The 26,244-nt window shown below is 42.7% G+C and overlaps 1 protein-coding gene across 7 annotated transcripts in view; it reads right to left on the bottom strand.

The window, feature by feature from the left end:
• Positions 1 to 26,244, bottom strand: part of LYN (LYN proto-oncogene, Src family tyrosine kinase) — a 139,126-nt gene that overhangs the window by 59,407 nt on the left and 53,475 nt on the right. For 3 of the 7 annotated variants that reach the window (XM_023190172.3, XM_023190170.2, XM_023190168.2), the window contains exons 2-8: positions 13,436 to 13,509; positions 9,056 to 9,101; positions 7,833 to 7,938; positions 5,002 to 5,100; positions 4,775 to 4,878; positions 3,449 to 3,598; positions 1,583 to 1,735 (exon numbers count right to left, since the gene is read on the bottom strand). In XM_023190172.3, coding sequence (XP_023045940.1) covers positions 1,583 to 1,735; positions 3,449 to 3,598; positions 4,775 to 4,878; positions 5,002 to 5,100; positions 7,833 to 7,938; positions 9,056 to 9,101; positions 13,436 to 13,504 — 727 coding nt within the window. In that variant the 5' untranslated portion in view covers positions 13,505 to 13,509. Of the gene's footprint in view, positions 1 to 1,582; positions 1,736 to 3,448; positions 3,599 to 4,774; positions 4,879 to 5,001; positions 5,101 to 7,832; positions 7,939 to 9,055; positions 9,102 to 13,372; positions 13,510 to 26,244 lie in introns of all 7 variants that reach the window. The other 4 variants (XM_023190171.3, XM_023190167.2, XM_023190166.3 and 1 more) reach the window with 2 other exon arrangements.

Here is a 26,244-nt window from a genome sequence, read left to right as displayed (position 1 = left end):
AATTACGTCATGTGAATTTCATGTTAATTAAAAAAAGAGCACATAGAGAAATGAGGAGGAAGATGTTCCAACTTAGACAATAGAGTGTGCATGGGAAGAGACAACATTCAGAGTGAGCACTCACACCCATGAATCTGCTGAGTGGAACAGAAACGGGGGACCTGATTTCTACTGCCAACCAGTTCTGACACGTGCCAATCCAAACGGAGAATGTGAAGTCATATAATTACAGTTTACCTGAATTCTGCAAATATGTGCAGAAAGACTTACAGTGCAGTAAGAATTAATGATAGACTGGCTCAGTATGTGCCATGTTTAAAAGACACTTCGGCTCAAGAGGGGCCAACAGGAGAAAGTAAGCAAGGCTGTGATCCCAGGGGCCAAGACTGTAGAGGGAAAACCTGCATGCAGAGGTGACATGCCCACGTAGCTGCAGCTTCTGCTCTGCCGGGGCTGGAGAGTGTTTAAAAGCCATCTGCCCCTTCCATTTAGAAATCACATTTGCTTTCACTCAACAAAGCTGACACAGAAAATGTGACCCAGTCAGATGTGTGTGACCTAACATGTTACCCTTTCCAGAAATAACCACACATTCCATTAGAACCATTAAAAGAATGTTATGCTTTAGCATTTTTGTTCTAAAAACCTCTTATCACTAAAAAAATTCACATTCACTATGAAAACATTTATTTATTTATTTATTTATTTATTTATTTATTTATTTATTTATTTAGAGGCAGGGTCTCACTGTGTTACCCAGGCTGGAGTGCAGGAGTGCCATTTCAGTCCACTACAGCCTCGACCTCTTTGGCTCAAGTGATCCTCCCACCTCAGCCTCCCAAGTAGCTGGAACTACAGGCACACACCATGGCACCTGGCTAATTTCTTTATTTGTAGAGACGGGGTCTCCCTATGTTGCTCAGGCTGTTCCTGGCCTCCTAGGATCAAGCAATCTTCCTGCCTCAGCCTCCCAAAGTGCTGGGATTACAGGCATGAGCCACTGTTCTCAGCCCACTATAAAACTTTTTTAAAAGTAGATAGATGAAAAGAATCCCCTGGAAAAAGCCACTGCTATAATCTTGCTGCACTTCTTGCCAGCCTGAGAAGGCAATACTTAATGGTAAGAAATGATTTATTCAGGATGTGACTTTGAGAACCTCAGAAACTTTCTTGGTGACCCTCAAATTATAATACATTGAGGCTTTCTATTAAGCCAATGGGTCCCAGCCCTAAGATAACCTTTCCCAGAGATGGAAGCAAATTTCTTGCGCTTGAACTGTGCATCCAGAGAATCTGGCGATGAGGGAATCATGAAGAAATGGGCAGAAGATCAAGATAAATACCCATTACTCCCCTCCTTGCAAACATTAAGAGAATTACTAAGTCGCAAGAAAGAGCAAGAGCTGAAGTAAATAGATTTTGCAGGCCAGTTCTCAACCCCGATGGACACAGGAAAACAAAATAAATGATGCTTCTGACATAATTTAGTGTCTGGCTCAGAAGCTGATCGAAATTGGCGTGAGCCTTTACTTCTTCTGTCACAATCTCTAGAAGGACATAGGCCCCCGAGCCACGCACTTACCCATCCAGACTTCCCCAAACTGCCCAGCGCCGAGCCTTTTCACCAACTTGATGGACTCCCGGGGGATCTCCCAGGCATCTTTATCCCATGGCTTCTGTGGCTTGGGACTAATACAAGCCTTCTCCAATCTTCTGCACAAGCCATCTGGCTGCTCTAATTTGAAAGGGAAAAATTAAGGTTAAGAAATGCAATACTTTGGACTTCACCTGTGTCTATAAAGAAGAGTTTCAACTAGGAGCCTTATAATGTCCAACCTGCCACAGTCTGTGAACTAAAATGCATCCTTCACATAATTGTGACTTTTGAAATTTATGGGGTTTTTTTGTTTATTTTTCTTTTTTTTTGAGACGAAGTTTTACTCTTGTCGCCAAGGCTGGAGTGCAATGGGCGATCTCAGCTCACTGCAACCTCCGCCTCCTGGTTTCAAGCAATTCTTCTGCTTCAGCCTCCCAAGTTGCTGGGATTACAGGAGCCTGCCACCATGCCCAGCTAATTTTTATATTTTTTAGTAGAGACAGAGTTTCACTACGTTGGCCAGGCTGGTCACGAACTCCTGACCTCAAGTGATGCATACGCCTCGGCCTCCCAAAGTACTGGGATTATAGGCGTGAGCCACCAGCCTGAAATTTGTATAAGAAAAACCATTTAAAACATACTTGATTGTATTCATCAGCACTGCTAACATACATGAACAAAAATAACAAAGCCAACAGACAACCACAGGCTGACAGGTTGTCACACTTAATAAAATGTGATTTCAGATTACTGAGCCTACATTAAGCTTCACGGGGTATCATAGTGGGGAGTCGGTCATGTCACCACTGGACCCTAGGCCCCAGAACAGAGCCAGAGCACCACAAGCTCTCAGCATGTGCAGGATGCACACAGGAATGGGAGGGCGGAGGGAGGCAGGAATCTACAAAATCGGAAGCACGTTGCTCTCTCCATGTTTTGGGACTCAAGCAAACCTATAATATGCATTCCCTTCAATCAGGTCATAGAAAGGAGCTGGGGCAACAACCACTCAACTGACTCCAGTCACACAGCAAAGGGACCCAGAGTTTCAGGCCCAGGCTTCGCAGGGCTGCAAAGTGGCACTGGAGACAGGGACATTGACCTGCCACTTCTAAATATTTCAGTGGTAGTGTCATTTCTGTTTGACTTTACCAAGAATATATATTACTTTTACATACACACACACACATGCAAACACAGATCTGCAAATCTGCATTCCTATTCCAGATATTCAGATGCGTTGTAAAAATATATGCAAAGATAACATATATTTTTCTCTTGGTAATTTTGGAACACTGAATGTCAAACAGCATGTACTACTAGGTGGGAAGGACTGGGAGGACCACAAGGATCAAATCTTACTTTGTGTATTTACAGATTAATTAATTACTTTTATTTTTTGTTTTTTGAAACAGAGTCTTGCTCTGTCACCCAGGCTGAAGTGCAGTGGGGTGATTTCAGCTCACTGCGATCTCTGCCTCCTGTGTTCAAGTGATTCTCTTGCCTCAGCCTCCTGAGTAGCTGGGACTACAGGCACATACCACTATGCCTGGCTAATTTTTTTTTTTCTGGTAGAGATGGGGTATCACCACGTTGGCCAGGCTGGTCTCGAACTCCTGACCTCAAGTGATCCATCTGCCTTGGCCTCCCAAAGTGCTGGGATTACAGGCGCGAGCCACTGTGCCTGGCCTAACTATAGATGAATTTAGAATCATTTATAGAATATGACCTGCAACTGTATCTAAGAGAAATATGATGCCTAAAATGTTTTAATATAAAAATAGTGTGTGACGTCTTATACATATCATAACAAATATATTTTGTCTTGTTGAACGTTCAGTTTTTACTTACTTTGGTAATGTTTAATCATGTCGCTGATACAGGGAAAAGTGATTCGTGGAGAGATGTAATAGCCCCCATTATCCAGACTTCTAATTTTGTAGTGCTTAATAACATCCCCATGCACAGGGTCAAAGTCTCTGACAGACAGAGAGAAGCTTCCTATGGGGGGGAAGGTATAAGTAAATGTTTATATCTCACAAATAAGATTTGCATTATACAACAACTGCAGTACACATTTTGTGATAAAAATATGCAATATATATATATATGAAGTTTGTATAAAATGCACAATTTTAAAAGTCCTATAAAAATTCTACTTGACAAATGAAGCCACGTTTTGTTTGCTGTGTAGTTTGCCAACATACCATTTTCTTTCTTCATGATAATTTTTTAAAATTATTATTTAGCTACATTTAAAAATTTTTAAGTTACTTTGATTTTCTTTTTCTTTTTTTTTTGTTTAACAGGTTCTTGCACTGTCACCCAGGCTGGAGTACAGCGGCACAATCATAGCTAACTGCCGCCTTGACCTCCTGGGCTCAAACGATCTTTCTACCCCAACCTCCAAAGTAGCTGAGACTACAATCATGCACCACCACACCTGGCTAATTTTTTAATTTCTTATAGAGACAGGCTCTTGCTATGTTGCCCAGGCTGGTATCAAACTGCTGGGTTCAAGTGATTCTCATGTCTCAGCCTCCCAAAGCATTGGGATTACAGGCCTGAGCCACCATGCCCAGCCTAATTTTCTTTGTCTTAAAATTTCAGGATTTATTCTAAATAATAATGCAAAAGCCTCAGCAAACAAAGCATGGTAAGAACTGGCCACAATCATGTGTGCTTTCTGCCGTACTTTTTTCTTTTCTTTTTTTTTTGAGACAGTGCCTCACTCTGTCACTCAGGCTAGCTAGGAGTGCAGTGGCATGATCACAGCTCACTGCAGCCTACCTTCCCTGGGTTCAGGTGATCTTCCTACCTCAGCCTCCAGAGTAGCTGGGACTATAGGCATGCGCTGCCAGGCCTGACTAGTTTTTTATTTCTTGTGGAGATGGGGTCTTGCTATGTTGCCCAGGCTGGTCTCCAACTACTGGACTCAAGTGATCCTCTTGCCTCAGCCTCCCAAAATGTTAGGATGACAGGTGTGAGCCACCACACTCAACTATATTACTTTTAGTAGCACAACGAATCATTGAAGTTTGTTATTTTTTATCAAACTATAAAACTTTTACTACCAGAGCATACTATATCCTTTTTTCCCCTTGAGTAATTCTAGAATAGTTTCTAAAAATAATTTCCTAAATAGTGTTTTAAAAGAGGCCTTGAACCATTTCCTACCTTTTAACGTTTCACTTTCTCTAATAAGGAAAGCTCCAGCACTATTTCCTGGTGCCAAAAGCTGCCTTTCTGCATCCTTCCTGGTTATATCCTTGAAAAACCACCTGTGAAGACATTTCAACATTTCATGCATATTATGTTCCAGAGCAAGAAAAAGGTGAAGAATATTAACAAGAAATCCAATGTGGCAAACAAAGCCTCCAAGATGACAACACATGAGGACTCACTCTTCTGTTTCTAAGGTGTTGAATTTGGCCACATAGTTGCTGGGGATGAAGCCTTCTTTTTTTGTTAAAAGGGACTTTGCTTTCCACCATTCTCCATGCCTAGAATAGAAACACACAACAAAAAGAAGCAAGAAGATTACATATTCCATGCATGTATCAAAATATCACAGATATCCCATAAATATGTATTTATGTACAGATACTACGTATCAAGTAAAAAATTAAAAATAAAGAAAACATAGAGTTACCACAGGACCCTGCAATGACACTCCTTGACCTATACCCAAGAAAGATGAAACCATAACATCCACACAAAAACTTGTACATGAATGTTCAAAGCATCATTATTTGTAAAAGCAAAAAGTAGAAACAACCAAAATGCCTATCAACTGATGAATGGACAAAATCTGGAATATCTGTCCAGTGGAGTATTACTCAGCAGTGAAAGGAATGGAGTGCTGAGAGATGCTACAACAGGGACGAACTTTGAAAACATTATGCTAAATAAAAGAAGGCAGCCATGAAGGACCACATATTGTATGATTCCATGTATGTGAAATATCCAGAATAGGTCAGTCTTCAGAGATAAAAAGTAGATTTGTAGTTTCCTAGGGCTGGAGAGAATGGGAGAGTGGAGGTGACAGCTAAGGAGTCCAGGGTTTCCTTTTGGGGTATTTAAAATGTTCTACAATGGATTGTGGTGATAGTTGCACAATTCTGTGACTACACTAAAAAAAAATCACTGAATTGTACACTTTAAATGGGTGAATTGTGTGGTATTGTGAATTCTCAATAAAGCTATCAAAAAGAGAGAGAGAGAAAGAAAAGAAGCCGGGAGTGAGGGTTTTGAATGTTCACAACACAAAGAAATAATAAATGTTCAAGGTGATGGATATGCTAATTATGCTGATTTGATCCATATACACTGCATACATGTATCAAAATATCACTCTGTATCCCATGGCTGCATATAATTATTCCATGTCAACTAAAAATAAAAGGAAAAAAGTGTTTATATCCAAGACTCAACAGCTACAATAGCAATTGTCTCAAGATATTTGTTTAGGAGGGTGAAGGTGGGTGGAGAACATCTCTGGAACCCCAGAATCCAGTGGGAAAATTCACTCTTCGTGATGGAATTAAAATATGTTTAGAGACAGAAGCAAAGGAAAACAGACTTACAACTAAAGCATGCATCACTGTGATCAGGGGTGCACAGAAGAGTTGGTACAAATGGCTCCCATCTCACAGAAGCAAAAGGTTTGTAACTTGCCCCAGGATGGCTAAGAAATGCTTTCAAAGCCTTATAGAAATGAGAGTCAAGGGAATACTGGTCCATAGTTCATGCATTATAAGCTCCTTTGTTCAAACATCTAGTTATCATAGATATGGACACCATGAAAAAAAGAAAACCATAAGACAATTCCAAGCAAGTGAGCCTCATCACCATGCTTGAGTCCTCAGCAGAAAGGCAGACATGGAGCCAGGGAGGAGGAAGGAACCAGCACTGGAAGAAGCAAGCAGGTAAGCCAGTAATGGGGGAAGGAATGGGTCCCTTTGAGCCTTAACTGCATTCCTTTATAAATTCCACACACAGACAGGATCTTTGTCTGTAAAGCATGAAGACAACTAGAACTAATACTGAACTCTGCCTCCTCTTTGCTTATGTTATGTTTATACACATGTATCATGCTCACATCAACCCCATGATCTAGGTACTGTCATTCCCATTTTATAAGTAAAGAAACCAAGGTACAAAAGTTTAAGGGTCTTGTCAAGGTCATACAGTTATCAAGTGGCAGGGCCAGGATCAGGCTTAAGTTCATGTTCAACCCATAAGCAACATTGCTGTCAACCATGGAACACCTTGTCCTTAATAAGGGGGTCTCCCCCCCAAACCCTATTTGGCAGGTCATAATGACATTTAATGCAAGATTAGTAAGAAAAACAAGCTAGAATTAAAGCAACTGGAGTTTCTTATTCTGAGCACTGTCCTGCATGCCTATGGTCTGACACTGCCACATGTCTGAGTCAGCAAGAGGGGGTCAAGGAGATGATGACACTCAGGCATCCTCACAAAAGCATGGCGGCTGCTGAGTCGAGAATTTTCCAACATGGCTGCTGTAGCTCAGCATCCTTAGAACTCAAACTTGGCTGGGCCCATGAACCCAGTCGAAACATGAGTAATATAACAAAAGAAAAGTGCCATTTCAAATATCACGCATGGGCCACAGAGACCCAAATTTCTTAAGGTGGCAAGAGTGGATAAAGAAAGAAACCAGGCTAGGTGTGGTGGATCACACCTGTAATCCCAGCACTTTGGGAGGCCAAGGCGGGAGAATTGCTTGACAGCAGGAGTTCAAGACCAGCCTGGGCAACATATCAAGATCCCATCTCTACAAAAATTTTAAAAATTAGCCAGGCATGGTGGCACATGCCTGTAGTCCTAGCTTCTCAGGAGGCTGAGGTGAGAGGATTGCTTGAGCCTAGAAGTTCAAGGCTGCAGTGAGCTATGATCATGCCACTGCATTCTAGTCTGGATGACAGAGAGAGATCCCATCTAAAAAAAAAAAATTGTTTTAAAGAAAAACCAGCATCTGTCTTCAAAGGGAAACCCCCTGCAGAGTGCTCACAGACGGACTTAAAAGGAAAATCCCTTTGGCTCTGTTCCTTCCACTGCCCACTCCTTGTGGATAGTAAGGAGGCCTCATGCCCATTATAGGAAGGGAGCTAGGCTATGGCTGTAGCACCAGAAGCAAGACAAGAGGACAGCCTGCAGGGCTCAGTGGCCTGAGGAAAGGAGCAGCCATGGCATGCTTGAGAGCACTTACTCCTCCAGGACTTTCATCTTCTCTCCTTTCTTGAAAGACAAGTCGTCCGGGTGGATGCCATCATACGGGTACAAGGCTACCACAATGTCTCCTTGTTCCTCTGGATCTAAAGATGAACATAAGAGAACATCTGTAGGAATCCATCAGCAGAAGCATTTTAACAAACCTCATGGGGCACAAAGGATGAGAGGAAGCACTAAGAGAGGGGCGACTGGAAGAAGGACATGTGCTTCCTGCCTAGTGGGCTCAGGGTCTGCACACCCACAGAGAGTAGCTTGCTGTATACACTGTGTCCAGTATTTGTTATTGCAAATCACTTAAAACTAAAACTATAATATAACTCCATATTTAAGAAATGATACACCCATGTTCACAGCAGGATTATTTCAAATAGCCAAGATGTGGAAATAATGCAAACGTCCGTTGATGGAGGAATGGATAAACATCATGGTGCTTTTTTTTTTTTTTTTGGAGATGGAATCTCAGTCTTGTCACCCAAGCTGGAGTGCAATGGTGCAATCTCAGTTCACTGCAACCTCCACCTCCCGGGTTCAAGCGATTCTCCTGCCTCAGCCTCCTCAGTAGCTGGGATTACAGGTGTCCACTACCACACCTGGCTAATTTTTTGTGTTTTTAGTAGAGATGGGGTTTCACCATGTTGACCAGGCTGGTCTCAAACTCCTGACCACAGATGATCCACCTGCCTTGGACTCCCAAAGTGCTGGGATTACAGGTGTGAGCCACCGCACCTGGCCAGGGCATATACTTACAAGGAAATATTCACCCTTAGAAGGAAATAAACTCTAACACTTTCTACAGCATGGATGAGCCTTGAGAACACACTAAGTGAAATAATCCAAACACAAAAGGTCATTTACTGTATGATTCCACTTCTAGGAGGTACCTAGAGTAGTGAAATTCATAAAGACGCAAAGAGCGGAGGTTGCCAGCGGCTGGGAGAGGAGGCAATGGGGACTTATTGTTTAATGGGTATGGAGTTTCAGTTTGAGAAGATGCGTTCTGGAGATGGAGGGTGGTACTGGTTGTACAACAATGTGAATGTACAAAATGCTGCAGAAACGTATACTTAAAAACAGTTATGAGGGTCAATTTTTATGTTATATATGCCCCACAATAAAAAAATAAAACATTTAGGACAATCACTTTATAGAAGCTCTAATAGTAAAGAAAAAAAATGTAACTATGTTGCTATGAAACCATACCTTTAGCTTGAAACCTCTGTCCAGGTAAAAGCTGAGATTCTGGAACCTATGAGAGAATATTTGTTAGAAAAAAAAAAAAAAAAACACTGGTTAGCTTTTCTTACTCACATTCATGTTGTATATATGATTTTTGTAACAGTAGCAGATGCTGTTAGGATGGGCTCATTTATTAAGTTAGAAAGAACAGAAGCACAGAGGGAAAAACCTGTTGAGGTGCATCCTGCCCTGCTCGGCCAGTGACAGGGCTCTTTACCACTTGCTGTGGGTGGCAGGAAGGGAGCAAGGTTCTGGGCAGGGGCTGCTAGGTGCTCACCTCATCCTAGCTCCTCCTCTTATTTGGTGACAGAACCCTAATATTATTTGGGGTGGCAGTTTGCCCAGCTCAATGATTGTGCTTCTAAACTCTCTAGCCCTGGACAGAAGGCGGAGGGAGTTTTGGTCCGCAGATCAGCTGGGCAGGGCTTTGCTGTCAGCTCCCCTTTTCCCTTGCCTCTTTCTCTCCCCCTAGAAACAAGTGAAGGCTGGGTCTTCAAATAGAAACCAAACATCAGCGGCAGGAGGATGGAGACGGAAGTGGCGGGACCCTGGTGACTTGGTGGAGTTGCCGTCCCAGCCCGGGACTGCCCATCCAAGGTTTCCCCAGCTGTATAAAATTGCATGGTCAGGGCTCTGTCCCTGGAGGCTGAGAGCAAGTCCCATCCCATCCAGGCTTTCTTGGGCTGACCCTGACTCCATCGCAGGGACAGATGGCATCCCCTGTTATTTCAGTGGGGAGGTGAGTTATTGGAAAGGATTTGGTGGCACAAAAGTCCACCTCAATTACCTTTAAAATCAAATTCCTTTTTCTCACAGTGCCGCGTGAGGCTGTGTGAGGCCTTTGGGCCTCTTGTAAGATAGATGCTGTTAGAGGCCTATACCACAAGCCATGTAACTTTTCTGTTTCTCTTTGATTAAAGTGGCTTCATAGAATGGGACCAAAACAGTTTGTACTGAAATTTAAATTTCTGATGAAAGCCCATAAAATCTCCAGTTCAGTGAGGCAGGGAAAATTACTACATTGTGGTACCAGAAAAACCCATGGCTGCATACTATCCTTCAAATATTTATGTCAGGAAGTTTTATGTTGATTTTTTAGTCATTCAGATTTGCATAATTTGGATATATGACCAATTTTATGTGATTTAGAGGAAATAACCAGAAAACTAGAAACTAATTACATCATTTTAAAAGCAGCAAGCTGATTTTTCAAATATCAAAAAGCCCTTAACTTACAAACATTTTAATATGCTTTTTTTAAGACCAAAACACATATATGCAACACATATACTACTGCTCTAGATTTTTCCTTAAAATGGCTTTTTCTAGAATGTTGTTGAATTTGCATCAACTCTACCTCACCTTCTCATCAGATTCCCTTTTTAATCAATCCATAGCATGCAGTTTGGCATATCTGGCCAGGGCTGAGAGTGTTGGTCATGGCCATGGAATAAGGCCAAGCTAACTGGCTCATGAGGCGAGGGCATCTGTGACCACAGAAGGGAAAAACTGAAATACTTATGGTATACAGGAGGGAATTGAAAGGCTTCAAGCATGGTTACTACTTCTGCTTTCAAACTTGATTTTTAATCCCCTTTACTCTGAACAAGAGGAAAAAATGGTACATGGGTTTGTACACTATTCTCTTCGACTTTTCTGAATAAAGGACATCTTTGTTCATTTAAAAACAAAAAACAGGCTCGGTGCGGTGGCTCACGCCTGTAATCCCAACACTTTGGGAGGCCGAGGCGGGTAGATCACCTGAGGTCAGGAGCTCAAGACCAGCCTGGCCAACATGGTGAAACCCCGTCTCTCCTAAAAACACAAAAATTAGCCAGGTGTGGTGGCGCATGCCTGTACTCCCAGCTACTCGGGAGGCTGAGGCAGGAGAATCGCTTGAACTCAGGAGGAGGTTGCAGTGAGCTGAGATGGCGCCATTGTACTCCAGCCTGGGCAACAAGAGCAAATCTCTGCCTCTAAATAAATAAATAAATAGAGGCAAAACGAAAAAACTTGTGTTTTAAAACATATAAAATCTATGGCATACAGTATGAGAAAAATCAGATCCTTTTTTGAGAACTCTGATGTCTATGAGAAAACTATTTGTGACTCTAATTTCTCTTATTTTACTATTAGTCATATTTATATATTATATGGTTTGATGTCTGTATATACTTATGTAATCTTTTTTCACTGCCTGTAATAAGTCTTTAAATTTTATATTTATATTTGTCACACAATTAAATGTATTATTCTTATACACTTTAAGTACATATATTTTCTATACATAAAATTACAATGCTAATTTATCCGGAAACATCATGTATGATAACTTAATAGCATGATACATCCACTCTTTATCTCCACTTCCTTTTTTTTTTTTTTTTGGAGACTCTCGCTCTGTAGCACAGGCTGGAGTGCAGTGGTGCAATCTTGGCTCACTGCAACCTCTGCCTCCCGGGTCCTGGTTCAAAAAATTCTCCTGCCTCAGCCTCCTGAGTAGCTGGGATTACAGACATGTGCCACCATGCCCAGCTAATTTTTGTATTTTTAGTAGAGACGGGGTTTTACCATATTGGCCAGGCTGGTTTTGAACTCCTGACCTCAGGTGATCCACCCACCTCAGCCTCCCAAAGTGTTGGGATTACAGCATGAGCGACTGTGCCTGGCCTGTCTCCATTTCTTAAGAAGACCGATGTTGATTTCTTCTTCTCAACAATGACATGTGACTTTGATACATGAAAGATACTTCCTACCTTCAAGATAATGGGGACACAGTGAGGGGAGGGCAGGCAGAAAGCCTTGATAATGGGAATATATTTCTAAAACACCCAAGCATTTAAATACATGTCAGACTACAGAAACTATAAAAACACTTTTTTTTTTTTTTTTTTTAAAGACAGAGTATCACTCTGTCACCCAGGCTGGAGTGCAGTGTTGCGATCTCAGCTCACTGCAACCTCTGCCTTCCAGGTTCAAGCGACTCTTCCGCCTCAGTCCCCTGAGTAGCCAGGACTACAGGCGCGCACCACCACACCCGGCTAATTTTTGTACTTTTAGTAGAGCCGAGGTTTCACCATGTTGGCCAGGCTGGTCTCAAACTCCTGACCTCGTGACCTCCCAAAGTACAGGCATGAACCACCGCGCCTGGCCCAAAAATTCTTAATAATGGCATTTGGGCTAATCTGGAATAAGCTGTTTCCAGCTTAAATGCTACAGAATTCCATAGAAGCAGGCTATGGGCGATACACATGTATAGAGTGAGAGAATACATATATAAAGGATATAAGCTTTGAAATGAAGTAGATTTCAGGTTATAGTTGTTCAAAGTTCTGTTCTTCCTTTCCATAAAATGCGATGTTAGTTCTTTCTTTGCCAAGTATTTCCAAAATACACCAAATAGCACATCACTCATAAAATATTTCTAGTCCAGCTATTTCTCTAAGGTTAGGGGACAGAATTAGAGGTGTTTTTCCTTAATATTTTAATTCACTAAAATAAAAGATGACAACTTCAGGATCTGTACTATTTTGAATTAATTGAAGAAATGACAAGACAGGATAATGTATGATACAACAAAAGACACATTAGTTCCTATTTTAGTTTCTGACTTGCATCCCGCATTTCCTTTTGCTTCTAAACCACTGAGCTAATCTCACTATATATCTTTTTTTTTTTTTTTTGAGACAGAGTCTTGTTCTGTCACCCAGGCTGGAGTGCAGTGGCGCTATTATCATGGCTCACTGCAACCTCCGCCTCCCATGTTCAAGCGATTCTCCTGCCTCAGCCTCCCGAGTAGCTGAGATTACAGATGCCTGCCACCATGTACAGCTAATTTTTGTATTTTCAGTAGAGACGGGGTTTCACTGTGTTGGCCAGGATGGTCTCAAACTCCTAACCTAGTGATCTGCCTGCCTCAGCCTCCCAAAGTGCTGGGATTACAAGCGTGAGACACCACGCCCGGCCTCTCACTACATATCTTCAGTTACACAAACCTATATGTATATAGTGGGGTCTTTGCACCAGTAATATGAAAGATGGCTTTCTTCACACATAAGAATGTGACCAAAGGCCCCTTTACTGCACAATGAGTGGCCTAGTTATCCCTAAAATGTTTATACGTTCTTCAAAGGATTAAGTTACAAAGCATATCAAAAATTATTTGAGGACCAATTAATCAGTGGGATTTTTTTGCATGCACACATTACAGATTGGTGTTTAAATTATGCAGCCATGCTTTGATCTTGCTGTGGGAATTCTCCCCTGAGACTATCTACTTACTGGCCTTTGCTGTTTATTGGACGTTGGATCTCTCACATAAATAGTTCTTTCAGTATTACGTACTGGTTGAGTCTTCAAATCTACTCCATCGTCATTCAAGCTGTCTTTCCCTTTTGATTTTATACATCCCATATTTCCTGTTGAAATATAAAAGCAACAACATTGTTTTACCATTCCAGAACTGCTTCAAGTCATCAAAATCTCTCCATTAAAGAAGAGTAGAAAAAAATACACTTTTATTCTTTATCATATATAGAGTAATAAACTCAAATGTGAATACTATTCCCAAATAGGTTTGCCTGTCCATTAATTCACTCAACAAATATTTATTGAGCATTAATTTTCCATCACCCAGACAAAATTCAGCTCTAACTCTGTTCATATTCTTGTGGCAAAGATATGTAAAGACCCAATGACAGAGGACCCACAGGATCTAAGAAAGGACATGTAATTCAGGCAAGAGGAAAAGGAGGTGGTCAGGGAAAGCTTCCTAAAGGAAATGCTCTGTGAGTTGAAATGGGAGGGATGGCAGCCAGGTTGCAAAGTCAGCAAAGAGATTCCAGGAATAAGAAACTTCATATGCAACCACCATGAGCTCAAGATAACATGGCCCCTTCCGAGAGCTAGATCAACCTGATCTCTCCAGAAAATGAGCTCTATCTATAACACTAAACACTGTAGTCAAGGAGCAGATAGGGAAGGTCAGGAGTCAGGGCCAGAGAGGGAGGCACATGTTGGATGCGATGCTGAGTGGTTGATACTTTACCCTGAAGACAAGTGACACATCCGATCTACAGTGTGTAAGGTGGAGTGGGGTGGGGGGCCTTGAGGCTTCAAGGGCAGGTGATGAAGAGCTAGAATCTATAGAACCTGGTTCCAGCTAAACATAGCTAGGGGCCTAGGAAGATGGCCTGACTTTCATCAAGACTGGAAATGAAATGAGGAAACACAGTTACGGGAGAGAAGATGCTTATGAAAACATTCAGATGATCAAATCCAGTAGGGCTACCCAGTAAGCTACTTGAGTCAGGAAACCAGGAGTACTAGTGGAGGTAAAAGCAAAATGATGGCCTCTGCAAGCCATGCTAGGACTGTGGAGGAAAGCCACCATGGCAAGAAGGGGGCTGGTGCCTGACCAGTGCAAAACAACACAGGGTGCACATCTAAACACCAACTCTGTCATCCAGTGATCCCCTTAACGCAGGACGGCTGAGCATTACACACACACTCTGGGGACGGCAAAGGAGATTTTGAACATTTGAATCAGACACAGTTCTTGTCTTACAGTATAGCCTTGGGGTCAAATCTATGCATTAAAAACAAAACAGCTGGGCACGGTGGCTCATGTCTGTAATCCCAGCACCTTGTGAGGCCGAGGCGGGCGGATCACAGGGTCAAGAGATGGAGACCATCCTGGCCAACATGGTGAAACTCCGTCTCTACTAAAAATACAAAAATTAGCTGGGCAGGGTGGTGCGTGCCTGTAGTCCCAGCTACTCAGGAGGCTAAGGCAGGAGAATTGCTTGAACCCGGGAGGCGGAGGTTGCAGTGAGCCAAGATCACACCACTGCACTCCAGCCTGGGCGACAGAGCAAGATTCCGTCTCAAAAAAAAAAACAAAAACAAACAAACAAAAATCTCATGAACTTCATTAGAAGGTGGTTCTCACCGAATAGATTCTCTGGACACTGTCCGGGAAACTCTTTTGGGGCACAGTGGGAGCATGGTGCTCCCCATGATGTGATATGTAATTCTGAAGCACTGCCAAATCTGGGGCCTAGGGCTTAGAGTTAAGTCTAGAGGAAGGAGAGATGACAGGAGTTTGGGGAAGGGGGAGAGGTGGTGTGATTAGGCAATACCTCGTGGGGGAGGAATTGTGCTAAGAAACCTCAAGAGCTCTTCTGGGAACTCGGCCCTCTCTCTCCCACAGCGCTGCCACACGCCCAGGCCTGCGTTGTCCTGAAGGCTTCCAGTTGGTCCAGGAACTTCCACTTGTTTATCATTTCATTAGTTGAGGTATGAAGCCTCTAAAGAGCAGCCACACCTCTTTCTGAAACTAGCGAGCTGCAGTTCCCAAAATAAAGGGGAAGCAAGCACTTCTTTGATTCAAAACAGCACATTTTTTCATAGGCTGAAGTTTCTGAAACGGCCATGGGTTTAGAGTTGATCTCTAAGTAAGTATGGGAGTTCTTTTTTCACCAGTCTCATCCCTCCCACGCCCCGCCTCCCTCCCCGAAAAAGCGGTGTTTAACTCATCATCCCTTAAAGTCATGCTTTATAAATGGGCAAATACGTTAATAGCAGCGCGAGGACCCTGCGCACACCGTGAGCTCCGGGGCAGGAGCCCTGCATGGGTGCGGCCAACCCACAGAGCACCGGGCCGCTCCTGACCGAGCTGCGCTGCAACCAGGGCACAGGGAATCCCCTGTCCCCACCCCAGCACGCCCGGGCGGGCGGCGCTGCCCCACCGCGGCCCTGTGGTTCCCCTGCCCTGGTTGCTTGCTCCAGCGTCCCCTTGCTCCATTTCTCTCTCTCTCTCTCTCAGATCCTACAGGAATGTTATCACCCCAGACAGGTCTGCACTAATTCTCTCTTGTCTGGTTACCACCCACGTTCCATCATGTATCACTTTATTTTAGGGTCAGCTCCCTAAGCTAGCATCTAAGCTGACTGGGACGGCTTCCCTCTACTTTGCTCACTGCAGTACCCCCAACCTAAAACAGCCCCGCTCCACGCAGGTGCTCAAAGAGTAAGAATAAACGCACTTTGGGAGGCCGAGGTGGGCAGATCGTGAGGTCAGGAGTTTGGTACCAGCCTGGCCAACATGGTGAAACCCAGTATCTACTAAAAATACAAAAAATTAGCTGGCATGGTGATGGGCGCAGGTAGTCCCAGCTATTCGGGAGGCTGAGGCAGGAGAATCACTTGAACCCAGGAGGCAAAGGTTGCAGTGAGCAGGGATCACACCACTGCACTACAGCCTGGGTGACAGAGCGAGACTCCATCTAAAAAAATAAAAAGAAAGGATGGAGCAGCTGTGGCTGGTGGGCTTGGGACTTCCACAAGCCCATCAATACCCGTCCTGATGATGGTGAGAGAGGAGAAGGAAAGAAGGCAAAACCCACCTGGGTCTGTTGTTCTAAAACAGACAGAAACCTCTAAAATAACTTCTAGTTTATGGGAAATACATGGAAGAGAGGAACAAGATAATCAGAAAAACTCATAATGTGCCATTTTCTACAGAAAACTTGCCTGGATACTCCAGCTAGAGGGAGGGATGGAACCATTCTATATCAGAGAAGACCCAAGAGACAAGGTACCAACCTTGATGGAATCTTGGGGGCTTGGGGGGGACACACAGCTGTGATACGTGACAACTGGGGAAGTTGAAATTGACTTACACATGAGATTATGATATCAGGGAACTGTTGTTGTGTTTTGTAAGTGCAATATGATGGCACTGTAGTTATTCAGGAGAACATCCAGTGTGCATCAGATGCACACTGAGGTGGATAGGGGTGAGGGGTCATGGGGTCTGCAACTTTCAACACTTCAGCCAAAATGAGAAGGGAGAAAAGGAAGGGACAAATGTATCAAAATGTCTTAAAATTAGTGATTCTAAAGAAAGTGATCTCTTTTTCTGTAGATTTGAAATAGGCAAAATAAAAGTTGGAGGGTAGAAAATAAGAGGATATGATGGACAACTTTATGCCAAAAAAAAAAAAAAAGAAGGTAGAAACCCCAGTCACGCACAGGAAGGCAGGGGATGCGTTAGCAAAGCGCGTGGCTAGAGGCTAACTGTGGTGGCATGCCAGGTAGTGCTGGCTTTACTGCATTCAGCAGGGACCCTCGGAATGTTTTCCTTTTCCTTTTCTGTTCTTTTCCTTCCTTCCTTTCTTTCTCTTCTTTTTCTTTTGAGAAGGGGAGGGGAGTCTTCCTGTGTTGCCCAGGCTGGTCTTGAACTCCTGAACTCAAGGGATCCTCTTGCCTCAGCTTCTGGAGTAGCTGGGATTGGCAGAATATTTTTCCAATTGTGAAATGACACGTTGAGATCTCTATTTCTGAGCAGAAACTCTGTAGGAAGTGTTTGGGGGAGAGCGAGCTACTGTAAGGAAATCTATCCCCTAGCCTCTAAAGGGGACAGAGGAAAAGATGGAGGCGATCGTGCAAGGGCAGTGGTCTTGGGAAGAGGAAGGATGGAAACAAAAAGCAGGTGGATGTGGGTGGGGTGGCAACATCCAAGACAGGAAGATCGATAGATGGTCATTTATTTATGCTTATTTTCTCCCTGCCATTGTCATGGATAATTTAACATCAAATGTAAGTACTGTAAATGAAAAAAATTAAAGCCATGTGGAGAGTTAGCATGGCCTCACTGCTCAGGCAGCACCAATCTCTGCTCACAAAGTGTGTGGGGTCCCCCATTCAGATACTCTCCCACCAGAAACCTCCAGAGAGGTCCTCCATGTGACATGGGGATGAGCAACCCAAACTCAGAACAGGTCTTGCAATTCCTTATGCTGTATGAAAGTACCAGAAATGTAGAAAACACAATATACTCCTGACAAAAACTGAGAGTGGTTACATGTTCCAGGTGATATGAGCTACACTTTACAATGATTTCCACCTTAGTATTCTTCTATTACACATTTATAATGTACTGAGCATCTCATTTAATCCTTGAAGAAACCATATGGCCAGATGACTTTACAGAGGAGAAAACTGAGGCTCAGAAGGTTAAATGACTGGCGCACAGCACAGCTGGGAGAGGTGGGGCTAGGACTCACACGGGAATGCGCTCTCAAGTCTAAGTCAGAAGCTAGGTCTACAGCCTGGGCTCTTACCACTTTGCCATACAATGGCTATTTTGAAATGCATGTTTCATCTATTTATTAACAATGCCAAACAGATTATCTTTACAGGCTATCTCTTTCTCAGAGAAAAAAGCTTTAAAATGTTTTACCACAAAAGAGTCAACAATGAAGTTAATAAAATAAAACCTGGAAACCAGAGCCAAGGCAATGAGAAGAATGTGAATGTGGTAACATTGTGGGGAACAGGTCTGCTGTAACTGACCTACACATTTGCCCTGGGTTTTCTGGCAGGAAGGGACAGGGACATCGTGAGTCACAGCAGGAGACAGGAAGCAGACCAGGCTCCTGATGGGAATGTGTGTCCCCAATAGGAATTCCAAGTTTGCTTATAATGCACTTTATATCAAGTGCTGTGGATGATGTAGTCAGCAGTGCCTTCAAAACCATATTTTGAACAGTAAATAAAGATATTTTATGGGTAGAGACTTCTGGTTAAAACAAGATAGTAACTGAGGCTTTGACATGCAAATACAACTCTAGGCTGTTCATTGCAAAAGTTCTACAATATGGTCTAAAGAGACACAAATGGCCAGGCAGCCTTTTGACTACAAAGCAACATCCACTGACCCATCCAGAAAGTGTGAGGCTGGAGATTTCTCTTTCTAAAAAGTCTTTCTTTCATTGGAACGAATACCCATTAGGGGTGGCTCATCCTCATTTAAGAGCCTTGGAATATTAGAAGAGTGATTTTAATCCCTCTTTTATTTTATTCCCAGACACTGGGATAATTTTTTGGTTTTTAAAAATCACTCTTACCTTGGCCAGGTGTGGTGGCTCACAACTGTAATCACAGAACTTTGGGAGGCTGAGGCGGGTGGATCATCTGAGGTCAGGGGTTCGAGACCAGCCTGGCTAACATGATGAAACTCTGCCTCTACTAAAAATACAGAAATTAGCCGGGTGTGGTGGCACGTGCCTGTAGTCCCAGCTTTTCAGGAGCCTGAGGCAGGAGAATCGCTTGAGCCTGGGAGGCAGAGGTTGCAGTAAGCCAAGACTGTGCCACTGCCCTCCAGCCTGGGTGACACAGCAAGACTCCATCAACAAAACAAAACAAAACAAAACTCACTCTTACCAGAGGCAGTAGGGTTTTGTTTTCATAAAATCACTCTTACCAGAGGCGGTAGGGTGATAAACCATAACTCCTAGTTACCGCCTCTGGTAAAATCTAGCAATGCCTTACCATTATCCAGCTGCTCAACAAAGATGCAATCTTGCATTGGAATTCCACTTCTCGAAATCTGTTCTTTAGATACACTGCACTGGGGCACAAGGATGTTCCCACTAGCATGACTTATAGTAGAGACAATCTAGATGTCCTCATGAGGGGTTAGTTCTTTAAGTTAGAACAAAGTGACACATTATGAGTGGGTTAAAAAGATAGATTTGTGTATTTGGACATTCTTAAACAATCAAGAATTGCTCATTGAAAAAATTATATATACATATTTAAATTAGGCTGATGCAAAAGTAATTGCCGTTTTTGCCAATTACTTTTGCACCAACCTAATATATGTACACAACCCATATATATGTATGTATATTTAATGTCCACAGGAAAACAATCTAAGAGGACATCCACCACCTTGTTGGTTAAGTTCTGAAGTCCACTTGTGAGGTAAAAGATCCTGTATAGAAATTTTCAATTGAAATTCCTAAAGAAGACACTATACAATTCACAAAATATTCTGAAGTAAAGACTATGGAGTTGGATTGCTGAACTCAACTGCTGGGTTAAGCCTAACTTTGCAGTATCAACTGGTCACACACCTAAAGCAAACAGAGTAGCTATAAATGTCTATGAGGGTCAGAGACAAAATACGTGGGGGTAGAAAAGGGATAAACACGTATGTGCCTACTTTGTCCTTGGTACTTTGTGTATGAGGAAAGTAAAACCCAGAGATGAACCTGTGCTAAGTAATCAAAGGTCTCAGGTATGACTGGAACGTGGTCTGGCTTCGAAGCTGCATTTTTTCTCTTTTTGTTGCTTTTATTATTTTTAATTTATTATTTCTTTGTGTTGCGAACATTCAAAATTTGCTCTTCCAGCTATTTGGAATATATAATACATTGTGTTTAATTATAGTCACCCTACAGTGCTGTAGAATCTAGAACCTATTCCTTCTATCTAAAATCTGCACTTCTTTTTTGTTTGTTTGTTTTTTGAGATGGAGTCTCACTCTGTCACCCAGGATGGAGTACAATGGTGTGATCTCGGCTCACTGCAAACTCTGCCTCCCGGGCTCAAGCAGTTCTCCTGCCTCAGCCTCCCAAGTAGCTGAGATTACAGGTGCCTACCACCACACCCGGCTAATTTTTGTGTTTTCAGTAGAGACAGGGTTTCACCATATTGGCCAGGCTGGTCTCAAACTCCTGATCTCAGGTGATCCTCCCGCTTCAGTCTCCCAAAGTGCTGGGAATACAGGCATGAGCCACCGTGCCCAGCCTAAAAGCTGTACTTCTTTACTGATGCAAGGTCTTGCTGCCTCTCTATGGAGGGAGCTCCAACTCCAAGAGTTTTCTGAATTAGAGAGCTTAGAAAGACAACAGGAAGAGAAAGGAAGCCTGGGGAAATAGAGGTGGGTGGTGTCTATCTGAAACAAAAGTGATCTTGAGTTTCAAATTAGGTCCAAGCCTGGTTCAAGCATCATTTATAGGAATTTGTCCTTAAAAGTATGTCCCCTACACGCTTGCATTCCAGTATCAGTTCTATAACTCAAGAGATTTACTTTGCCCACCAACACAGAAACCTTTAGATACACTTTAATTGTCCTTCTTACTTTACTTTCGGAAAGGAGACTCAGATCAGAGAAACAAAGTTTCAGAAGAGTTGAATGCTTTCTCCAAACTGCTTATCAAAGTGACATGGGGACACAATAGCCTGGTTAGCAGCCTCAGCAGTGTTGGAGAGACTTGGAGAGGGTACTAACACTAAGCTCCACCACCAACCCCATTAATTCCCAACTCAAGCAGCTCAGTCTTGCGTTAATTTTCCCAAATTCTGTTTCTGTCTTTTTTTTTTTTTTTTTTAGGATGGAGTCTCCCTCCGTTGCCCAGGCTGGAGTGCAGTGGCGCCATCTTGGCTCACTGCAACCTCCGCCTCCTGGCTTCAAGCGATTCTCCTGCCTCAGCCTCCTGAGTAGCAAGTAGCGGGGACTACAGGCGTCTGCCACCATGCCTGGCTAATTTTTGTATTTTTGGTAGAGACAGGGTTTCACCATGTTGGCCAGGCTAGTCTCCAACTCCTAATCTCAGGTAATATGCCCGCCTCGGCCTCCCAAAGTGCTGGGATTATAGGCGTGAGCCACTGCGCCCAGCACCTAAATCATTTTTAAAAGAGAGATAACTGAAAAGGACTTAGCCAGACTGTCTTTATTTAAACAACTAAGATTTTTTGCCTTACATACCATGGTCATTATTTTCAAACATTCTCCAATATTTTTCCTCAGTAAAATCTCCCAGCAGTCAGGGTGGGCACAGTTGGTGAGCTGGTAGCCCAGGCTGGCCAAGCTCCATACCACAGTTTTCTCTATCTGACCAGCCTGCAACGTAAGGCCCTACTTAAGGCTTTTTCGGTTTGCTTTTGTTTTTGTTTTTTTCTTTAGGCAACCTAACATTATGAACATAACTCCCTAAGGTTTAAATGTCATGTGTAATAGAAACAGTGTTTGGGGGCAATTAAGGCAATGCTGTTTTGGTGCTGGGATCCCTCAGATCACAGAGCTGCCTCCATGGTGTGGGCGTCACCTCCAGGCTATGACCATGGCCCATGGAGCTGCTTGCGTCCATGGTGTGGGCATCACCTCCACCACAGAGCTGCTTCTGTGGTTAGGTGTCAGCTCCTGTCTGTGACTAAGTTGAGCCATCAGGCTCCCCCTAGAAGGGAGGAGGATATGACTTAGGAGAAGTGAGAAAGAGGTGTCTGAAGGAGTGTTGGAAAGAGTAAAGACTGGGATAGAACCTGTGTCCAAGGTGCCTACCAGCCTTCATCCACTTTGACTATTAAGGGTCAATTGCGAAAGGGGAGGTGGGAAGTGGGCTTAAGACCAGCTAGCCAGTTACAGGGTGCACCTCTCTCGACACAGGAGGGATGTCTCTGGGTCTGAGGAAGGAGTTGGCTCTTCTCTTCTCTTCAAGTCTCATGCAGGGTTGAGCACTGAGGAAAGGGGTGTCAAGATAAAACAGCCAGATGCTGTCTCAGGGCTCCCCTCATTCTGCCTGTCAGGGTTTCCAGGGGATCCACAAGTTTCCCGGTTGCATGCACTTGCATGGTGGATGTGCATGTAACATCCCTCGAATCAGCAGTGCCCAGTCAAATCTTAGCAGGCCGGTGAACGGCATACACAGAATATGGAGAGAACCTATGGCTTCTTTCTACCAAATAGCACAGCAGCAACCCTGTACCTACCTAAACACCAGATTGGAAAGGAGTAGTGGGCAAGAAGAAGAAACAGTCATGATGGAAGACAGACTACACTGGAAAAGATTCAAACCCTGTTGGCAAACTTAAGCTGTTTTCTCACCTGCTGCTATCCAGAGGGCTGAGAAGAGAATAGTCACAAAATCTAAAGTGGTTTTTCTTTTTCTGCATAGCTGAATTACAGTGTATATATTTGCTACACATAAAATTACGGTGTATATATTTGCTACACATAAAATGCAGTGGATTCTGGAAAAAGTGCTGACAGTATACAATGTTAAGAGAAGTCTAAAAACCACTGAATTGGATACTTTAAAGGGGTGACTTTTATGGTATACAAATTTTATCAATACAAAATTAATCTAAAATGTCCCCTCCCCCCCCCCCCCCCCAAAAAGAGAGAGATAATACAGTATGGCTGATTTATCTATTTTATTCATTTTTTAAATTTAACAAAAAAATTTTTTTCTCTCACTCTGTTGCCCAGGCTGGAGTGCAGTGGTACAAACACAGTTCACTGCAGCCTCAACCTCCCGGGATCCAGTGATCCTCCCACCTCAGCCCTCCACCTCAGACTCCCGAGTAGCTGAGACCACAGGCGTGTGCCACCATGCCTGCCAAATTTTTTTATTTTTTGTAGAGACAGGATCTTGCTATGTTGCTAGGACTGGTCTCAAACTCCTGGGCTCAAGCAATCCTCCCACCTGGGCTTCCCAAAATTCTGGGATTACAGGCATGAGTCACCATACCCAGCCTTAAATTTTAAGATATTTAATTGACAAAGGTTGTATATACATATTCAGTGGTTTCCTGTTTATTAATTTTGTTTATGCCTTTGTGATTCAAATCCAACACATTTTATCTTCTGTTTGCTGTATTTACCTGGTTTGAAGCCCCTTCTTTTTTTTTTTTTGAGACGGATCTCGCTTTGTCGCCCAGGCTGGAGTGCAATGGCGCAATCTCGGCTCACTACAACCTCCATCTTCTGGGTTCAAGCGATTCTCCTGTCTCAGCCTCTTGAGTAGCTAGGACTACAGGCGGCTGCCACCATGCCTGGCTAATTTTTGTACTTTTAGTAAGACGGGGTTTCACTATGTTGGCCAGGCTGGTCTCAAACTCCTGACCTTGTGATCCACCCACCTTGGCCTCCCGAAGTGCTAGTATTACAGGTGTGAGCCACTGTGCCTGGCTGAAGCTCCTTCTTTATTGTCTGCCACAAGACATAAGCACAGCCATAGGTAGAACCAGGGGTCATGTAGTCATCCACAACATGAAGGGGTAGTTGTAATCACTGCATTTATTAGAATGTTTCCAGAAAAGAATTGCAAGACAATTAAAGAGATACATGAGGGTCAAATACCTGGAAGATTGGCATCTAGAGCAGAGAAACTGAAAGGGAAATGTGGCTCTGCCTGGAAGGGAGTGCGGAGAGGACAATGAGACAGTGGTGAACTCAGGAAGCCTGTCTGTGGAGTCCAGCCTTGACAGTCCTGTAATTATCGACAAAACCACTCTTTTCTCTGGACTCTAACTGCCTCCCCATAAAATGAAATCACTGGGCTTGGCATGAGCGGGTAAGTGATACAATCTTTAACTTGACAGTACATATTAAAGTCCGTTAGAATGCATGCACTTCTTAACCCAACACGACCACTTCTTGAAATAAATTACTTATAAGAAAATAACTGGGGGCTACACAAAGTTCTATACAAGAGAATACTTATGGTGGGACTGTTTGGAATATCACAGAGAAACAGGCTTGTTTGCCAGATTATAGGTCAGCGGTTAAATAAATGCAGATAAGCTCTCAAAATTCACATCACCAAAGCCAGTTCTGTGAGGGTTTTCAACTTACAAGATGATCAGTTCACCAAAATTTGTACCTTTTAATTATTCACATTTATGTAATTTCATATTAGATGGGATAGTTTTAACAGTTTAAGTTTATAACAGTTTGTATTAGTTGTGGTGCTTTCATAGCTTAAGAGTATAATAAATTCTTTTTTAAAAATAATTTCAACTTTTATTTTAGGTTCAGGAGTACGTGTGCAGGTTTGTTACATTGGTATATTGCAAGATGCTGAGGTTTGGGGTACGGATGATCCCAACATCCAGGTAGTGAGCATAGCACCCAATAGTTTTTTAGTGAATGTCTCCCCTTCTCCCTCCCCCACTTTAGTCATCTCCCGTGTCTATTGCTCCCATCTTTATATCCATATGTATTCAATGCCTAGCTCCCACTCATAAGTGAGAGCCTGCAATTTGGTTTTCTGTTCCTGCATTAATTCACTTAGGATAATGGCTTCCAGCTGCATCCGTATTGCTGCCCAGGACATGATTTTCATCCTTTTTTATGGCTGTGTAATATCTGAGTAGTATATTTAATCAAATATAATTGTTTTAGGCCTGGTGCAGTGGCTCATGCCTATAATCCCAGCACTTTGGAAGGCCGGGGCAGGAGGATCACCTGAGGCTAGGAGTTTGAGATGAGCCTGGCCAACATGGCGAAACCCTGTCTCTACTAAAAATACAAAAATTAGCCAGGCGTGGTGGTGCGTGCTTGTGATCCCAGTTACTTGGGAGCTGAGGCAGGAGAATTGCTTGAACCCAGGAAGTGGAGGCTGCAGTGAGCTGAGATGGCGCCACTGCACTCCAGGCTGAGCAATAGAGTGAGGCTCCATCTCAAAAAAAAAAAATTATATACACACACACACACACACACACAATGTATATACACATACATACATATATGTGTGTATATACATATAATCGTTTTAAAAGATTTTGAAGATTTCCTTTTGACGCATGTTCTATTTGTTAAAAAGCTAAGGATTATTGAGTCTTCTTAGGACTATATTAACCTGTTACTAGTAATTAGTAGCTTAAGTTTAATGTGAGATGTGGTTGTTTCTGTAGTTTCTTAATTCACTTCTTGCTTTGCCTCTCCATACATTTTTAGGATTTTAATTTTTAAAAATTCTTCAACCTTAATGTCATCTTTTATTACATTTGAGATTCAAGTCTTCTGTTTCTTTCTAGTATCCCTATGCACAGGAACACTTCCCTTCCATATTTCAGGATGGTTCTATCCTTTCATCTCAAATGGTTTTGCAAACAGCTGCCAGGTTAACACCTCCTAACTTCACCTTCTCAGAAACTAAAGTTTAAGCATGTCATATGTGTTGGAAATGCTTTGGTCACTTACAATTTCTTTTTGAGGCTGATAAATTTAAATTTAAATTTTATTTTTTCTAATTGCAGAGACAATGTTGACATGTCATTTGAAGAACTAGCAGAAGCACATTAAAAATGAATAAGGTTTTTAAAATAAAAATAATATTCAAGTAGTTAAAAGAAACAAGTCTTCTGGTACAGCGTAACATTTGAGAAATCATCAAATTGCCCTTCTGGTAATTGGCTTTTGGAAAGTTGATCTAGAACATGATACCTCAACACAAAAGAATATTATGTGACCATTAAATTATAATACATATATATTAATTGACATAAAAAGATATTCACAATATATTTCAGTGAAAAATGTAAAAACAGTATATATAGCATGATAGTATTTTGTGAGG

Source organism: Piliocolobus tephrosceles, chromosome 7, assembly GCF_002776525.5.
Source record: "Piliocolobus tephrosceles isolate RC106 chromosome 7, ASM277652v3, whole genome shotgun sequence".
Classification (NCBI taxonomy): Eukaryota; Metazoa; Chordata; class Mammalia; order Primates; family Cercopithecidae; genus Piliocolobus; species Piliocolobus tephrosceles.
The sequence above is the reverse complement of the archived record's forward strand: the minus strand, read 5'-3'. Positions and strand labels throughout refer to the sequence as shown.